The following is a 6,723-nucleotide window of genomic DNA, read 5'->3' as shown; positions in this document are numbered from 1 at the left end:
GTGACCTCGGTGGATGATTTAGCCATCGAAGGATACAATCGCTGAGAGAAGGGGCCAATTTGCAGTCAACTGCTTCAAATATGTTTTTACTGTTGGCATGAAAGCAATTAAAATGCTTCTAAGAGGGTCTGAAATATTGAAAGTTGTAAAAATCCAGTCCACAACATCAGAGAACTTGATAAGTTCAGCACCTAGTTGGTTCTCTGGTAGATTTTCTGGGACGCTTGGGGATTTTGTAGTCCCGGGAAGTCGTGGGAATTCCATCTCGGAATTGAGTTTTCCGAGACCAGGAGCTTTTTGCTTCGGTGTTGTGTCCCGATTCCCGTTAGCTGTAACTTTTCGAAGCCCTTCGGAAGACACCTTCGAACCCTTACTAGGTAGCTTATGAGAGGATTTATTTATTCTTTTCCTACAGCTATGAGGGACCGCCGAAGATGGACCTTCCAAAGGGTCGTCAGAATCGCTCTCGTCAGTTGACAAGCAGGCATATGGGTTCGTTGTCTGTTTAGGAGGGGTGGCACTTTTAAGCATCTCTGCGAAAGAACGCTTGGAGTGCTTTTTTAGGGAACGCTTCATTCGATCACCTCGCAGTTTGTAAGCGGGACAATCAGAGAGGTCATGCGGACCCTCCTTACAGTAGAGACACTTTTCAGCATCCTTACCGCAAGAGCCGTCCGCATGAGCTTCCCCACAGTTAGCACAACGTGGCTTATTGCTGCAATGGGTAGCTGTATGCCCTAGTTGTTTGCAATTAGTACAGTTCATTACTCGGGGTACGAATAGGCGAACAGGCAAACGAACCCGGTCCAAGAGGATGTAGTTGGGCAAAGCAGAACCGGCGAAGGTCACACGATAAGAGTCTGATTGGGGATAGGACTTTGTTCCATCCCCGGCGATCGATACTGAATGCAATCGCTTGCAATCCAGTATCTTGACATTCTTAAGTGATGGATCCTTAAAACAGCCCACCCCGTACTTAAGAACGTCCTCGCAAGTCAAACTCGAATCGGTGACCACACCGTCGATTACTTATTACTTAACTTAAATCCAGCGGGGGCCACCAAGGCCTAGCCCTCGTCGATCGGCGTATCGCCGCTGCGATGGTGTGCAAAAAACCTCCGAGAGGAAAAAGCACACTCTTTTGTAATCCGCACAGTGATATCACGTACACCGCTGGGCCTGTTTTGATCGATCGAACAATCACCGTCTAACGGTACTGTTTCGATCGTCCACTCACAACAATACACTGCTTCAGTATATAATGTGCATAAAACCTCTCACAGGAAAAAGCACTATTGTCTATTACACAATAGCGATCTAGTTTTGATCGTCCGGTCACTTTATCACACACGGCACTGGTTTTCAACGCTTTCGTAGTAAATACAAATCACGTCCGTTCACTCGGAAGGTTGAAACGGCAATGACCGATAGCGGTTGTCGTAAACCGAAATCTCTGTTTACGAACGGAAGCCGAAGTTCGCAAAAAACAAAGAATATTCATTTTAGGGGTTAATCTATTTTTGTGCATAGGGCACATAACCATTTTCGCATACTTTATGTTTCGTCTTTCTTCGACTCGTCAGTACATAACAGTTTGTGTTGATCTGTTATGTGACCCAGCAGTTCAACATAAACAGCTAGACAGACATAAAGTTTCTGCTACTTTCAGGACACTTATTATATCTGCACCAAAGTGCATATGTATTACCTGACGTGTCTTACACTTCGGTGCAAATATGATAAGTGTTCTGCAAGTAGCAGGTCACATAACGGTTCAACATAAACTGTTATGTACTGAGAAGTCAAAGACGAAACATAAAGTATGTGACAAAGAATATTATTATAAATACTTCTTGAACGCAGTTGACGATGATATATTCGTAATTGAAGGTTCCGACTTCCTAAAATTAGCTTTAGAATCCTAGATTAGAGAACAATTATTTCCCTATTTTTCAAATTTAAATCTGTTTATGAGAGAGTTTCAAAATTGCTTTTTTAATGACACGATCTCGCACACAACCCTGTATTTTTCTTCTATCCGCACTTTTTAAGAAAGTTACCAATGATCAAGTTCAAATGTATTAATTGCTGATACTTTTGGTTTCGAGAATGTTGTCGAATATGCGACGTCAGCGTTGAGTCACGCTTTTCTGAATTCACCGAAACAATCTGAATAAATTTGTCTCAAAAATCAGTCCACACATGTCAGTAATTATTCTAACGACACAAATATGCATCAATGAGACTGTTTGAATGCCTAGAGAAAGGCACTATCACACCACTAGGTGGATTGAGAAGAGGTTTTAGTCTGTTGTATTGTTTTCGAGTAGAATCTTAATCCCGTTATTTCCTTGATGTCACACTCTATAGGATAAGTTAGCCGCTAATGAACTACATTTTTTCTTCCTTTACTCATTTTGCCGTTTGAGTTACGGGCAATTTATAAGCTTAGAGCCAATTCAGCAGCTAGGAGTTCTATATAGAAGATCTAATGATAATAGAACAGAAACTGGAACAAACGTATCCCCAGCAAGCCGTTCTTGTTTTATTAATTCGACCAGTTCTTCTGTCAAATTTAAAACTGGTCTACGATGCCGTTCTATTTTTTGTATATTTGAAACATGAGTAAAACACTGCTGGGGCTGCCAGTTTTTCTTGTTATAAAATCCAGATTTAAATTTTGTAACTGACATAAATTATGCATCTAGAACTAGAACACCCCTGAATATGCCCTTAGAAAATTAAATAAAACAACAGTTTAAAAGTTTGCATATTTATTGTACACTGGTTTCAGGTTTTGCACGATTTCAAGTTCCGATCACGATTCAATGTTCAAAAATAAAACATGAACGGAACGTATTTACATTCATACACACACACATATATATGCTTTGACATGTTGCGGGGCAGCAATTGTGAGACATGGGACCCCCAAGATCAATTATGCACCAGATTGTGGTTGAAAACATGCTGCCGATGTTTCGTGTTTCTCCATTTAGCTTTGCTAAGTGCTGTTGTTTCTCATACTTGTTAGCCTGTTCTTTGGTACCGTCGTACATTTTTTGGGCACGGAAAACATGGTCTCAAAAATACGGCAATTCTATTTTTTTTCGCTATAGCACACTGACACCAAGCATTTCTGGTTGAAAATTCGACATCTCAAGACTGACTGACATGCATATGCAAATCCAAATTAAAGAACTGAACACAAACGAATTGTTTTGGAGCAGTTCATAAAAAAAACTATTTAGCAGCTTTTTTGAATGTCATATTCGCAAACAGTAATTCTTGACCTCGCGCTCTCAACCTTTCCGTGTTATTTCGATACAAATATTTTGTTTTGCTTCGTTCGCAAGAAGGTCAAAGCTTGAGTACACTAAACCAAATTGTTCACATTTTTTTTATTTCGTCTCATATTTTCGCATCAGCAGTTGGTTTTGGTTTGGCTAATTGCCCAGCAATTTTCGTTCGTCGAATTATTCAAATAGGTTCGTTACTCACGTTCCTAACTTCACGTTCACCTAATTTGTCATTATAATCAAGCAAGATGTACACTTCTATTTAAGTGTCATTTTCTCCAAACACATTGTCTACTAACTTTTCGAAACCATTTCGAATTAGTCACAGCACGTTTATTTGATTTATTTTCATTGAATACAATATCATTAATAGTCTCTTGTTCATACAAATAGATTATTTTAAAATGTTCCTGTAGTTACACTTATGTATGTCAAACACTCCTATTTACAAGCCAATAAATATTTATACCCTATCAGACAGCTCAGACTGACACTCAGCAAATACATATATAAGATGATACTTAGAAACTAGAGACAGAAATGCGCTCAAACTTCAGACATGGCCACAACCACCTTCGGCCGCTCGACGATGACGACTCGGGACGGCCGGATGCAGGACCGCTGAGAAACCGTCAACGATGTGGTCAGCGTTCTCATCGAGTCGCTACTGTTGTGATTCTGCAATCTCGGACCACCGTTGAGAATGATGCCGTTCCGCATTGGCCGCCGTGAACCTCCGTTTGCTCCCTTGCAGCACCACTTGGAATCCAGCAACCAACGGAATGGAGGCAATCGTCTGTAAATGAATTGAGAGATAAACCAAGTTGTTTCATGTTTTTGTAGTTTTTTTTGTCTGATCTTAAATTTTCTTTTTTGTTGGTCCGTTTTGGTTTGTTCTGTTTGTTTTGTTCGTTTTTGTTCGTTTCTGTTCGTTTCCATTCGTTTTTGTTCATGTGTATTTTTTGTGGTATATCTCTTTTTTTGCTGTTTCTTTTCTATTGCTGCATTTGTTCTTCTGTTGTTCCTCTTTTGAAGTTTAGACTTTTCGGATGTTTCCATTGTTACGCTTGTTCCGTATTTGTCTATATATTTTGAGTAGTCTATTCTTTGGCGTCTATTTTACTACAACTTCTGTTTATTTTGTTTCATTTCTGCTATTTATATTGTTCTAATATTGTTTCTGTCCTATAGATGTTTCTTTTATTAAGTTTGTTAAACTATTCTGCTGCTTTCATTATGTTACTCTCGCAGTTCTGTGCATTTTTATTGATGTTCTTTCTGCTTTTAAATTATTTCTGATCATCTGTTTGTCTTTTTGCTTCTATTGTTCGTGTTTGTTTACTGTAGTTTTTCTATGTAATCTTTTTTTCTAGTAGCTATTGGTAATCAATACTTTTTTTTGTTTCTGTGGTTGCTCATTTTCTGCTATTCTTTTGTATCTATTGTTGATTCTGTTAAAATAATGTTGTATCTGTTATTCAGTTGTTTTTCTTCGTCTGTTTTGTGATTTTTACAGGGAAAGTAAACGCAATCACTAGGAAAACTATTACTCGAAGAGCCGAGTGTCATAAAAACTGAGGTTGTTTTCTATGCGGAGGAGAAAACCGGTGAAAAAACGCGTATTTTTGGAAATCCGCGTATCTTCGGAAACCTACTTTAAATAAACCGTCTAACTTCAAAAATCCGCGTATAAAAAACCGCCCAACTTCGAAAATCTGCGTTGAAAAAAAACACCTAACTTCGGAAATCCTCGTTAAAAAACCGCCCAACTCCGAAATTCCGTGTAAAATTCTAACCGCCTAACTTTGGAAATCCGCGTAACTTTTGAAATTCCGTAAAAAGCCGTATATCTTCGGAAACCCAAGTAAATAACCGCTCAACTTCGAAAATCCGTGTCAAAAACTGCCCAACTTTAGATATAGTCATAAAAAGCGCATAACTTCGAAAATCCGCGTAAAAACCGCCTAATTTCGGAAATCTGCGTAAAAAACTGTTTAACTTCAGATTTACTCGTTAAAAACGCCTAACTTCGGAAATCCTCGTAAAAAAACGTTTAACTTTGGAAATCTGCGTAAAAACTGCCAAACTTCGAAAATCCGCGTTAAAACTACCGCCTGACTACGAAAATCCGCGTAAAAAGTACCTAACCTCGGAAATCCTCATAAAAAACCGCCCAATTTCGAGATTCCGTGTAAAAACCGCCTAACTTCGCTAATCTTCGAAATCCGCGTAAAAAACTCTTAAACTTTAGATATACTCGTAAAAAAATGCCTAACTTCGAAAATCCGCGTAAAACCCGCCTAGTTTCGAAAATTCACTTAAAAATTTACTTAACCTAACATTGCAAGTCTTCGAAAAAACCTCCTAATTTCAAAAATATGTGTAAAAAAACGCCTAACTTCGGGAATCCGCGTACAAAAATCGCGGTTCTGGGAAAATTCCCGTAAAAAAAATTCGCATATGTTCCAAGTAAAAAATCCGTCTAACCTCGAAGTCCGTGTAAAAAACTTCGAAAATCCTCGTGAAAAATCGCCTAACTTCGAAAATCCGCATAAAGAAAGCCGCAAATCTTCGGAAATCCGCGTGAAGCAAGCCGTGTAAAAAACCGCATAGAAAAGACCTCATCAGAACTAATTGGCTCAAGTGGAACGTCTCCCTAGTTATTTTCTTCGTCTGTTTTGCGATTTTTACAGGGAAAGGAAACGCAATCACTAGGAAAACTATTACTCGAAGGGCCGAGTATCACAAAAACTGAGGTCTTTTTCTATGCGGAGGAGAAAACCGGTGAAAAAACGCGTAACTTCGGAAATCCGCGTATCTACGGAAACCCACATAAAAAACCGCCTAACTTCAAAATTCCGCGTAAAAAAAAACCACCCAACTTCTAAAAACCGCGTGAAAGAAACGCCTAACTTCGGAAATCCTCGTAAAAAAAACACCCAATTTCGAAATTCCGTGTAAAATCCCAACCGCCTAGCTTCGGAAATCCGCGTAACTTTGGAAATTCCCGTTAAAAAGCCGTATATATTCGGAAACCCAAGTAAAAAACCGCTTAACTTCGAAGATCCGTGTAAAAAACTGCCTAACTTTAAATATACTAGTAAAAAACGCATAACTTCGAAAATCTGCGTTAAAAAACGCCTTTTTTCGAAAATTCATTTAAAAATCGTCTAGCTTCGAAGATCTTCGAAAAAAACCTCCTAATTTCGAAAATCTGTGTAAAATACCACCTAAGTTCTGAAATCCGCGTAAAAAACCGCCTAATTTCGGAAATCTGCGTAAAAAACTGTTTAACTTCAGATATACTCGTTAAAAACGCCTAACTTCGGAAATCCTCGTAAAAAAATGTTTAACTTTGGAAATCTGCGTAAAAACTGCCGAACTTCGAAAATCCGCGTTAAAACTACCGCCTGACTACGAAAAT

The 6,723-nt window shown here is 38.7% G+C and overlaps 1 protein-coding gene across 2 annotated transcripts in view; it reads right to left on the bottom strand.

Moving 5' to 3' along the window:
* Positions 1–2,774: 2,774 nt before the first annotated feature.
* Positions 2,775–6,723, bottom strand: part of LOC131431532 (cardioacceleratory peptide receptor) — a 236,366-nt gene continuing 232,417 nt past the window's right edge. For both annotated transcript variants that reach the window (XM_058597315.1, XM_058597314.1), the window contains one exon: positions 2,775–4,095. In XM_058597315.1, coding sequence (XP_058453298.1) covers positions 3,846–4,095 — 250 coding nt within the window. In that variant the 3' untranslated portion in view covers positions 2,775–3,845. The remainder of the gene's footprint in view (positions 4,096–6,723) is intronic.

This window comes from Malaya genurostris, chromosome 2, assembly GCF_030247185.1.
Source record: "Malaya genurostris strain Urasoe2022 chromosome 2, Malgen_1.1, whole genome shotgun sequence".
Classification (NCBI taxonomy): Eukaryota; Metazoa; Arthropoda; class Insecta; order Diptera; family Culicidae; genus Malaya; species Malaya genurostris.
Note: the sequence above shows the minus strand (reverse complement) of the source record. Positions and strands in the feature narration are given on the sequence as shown.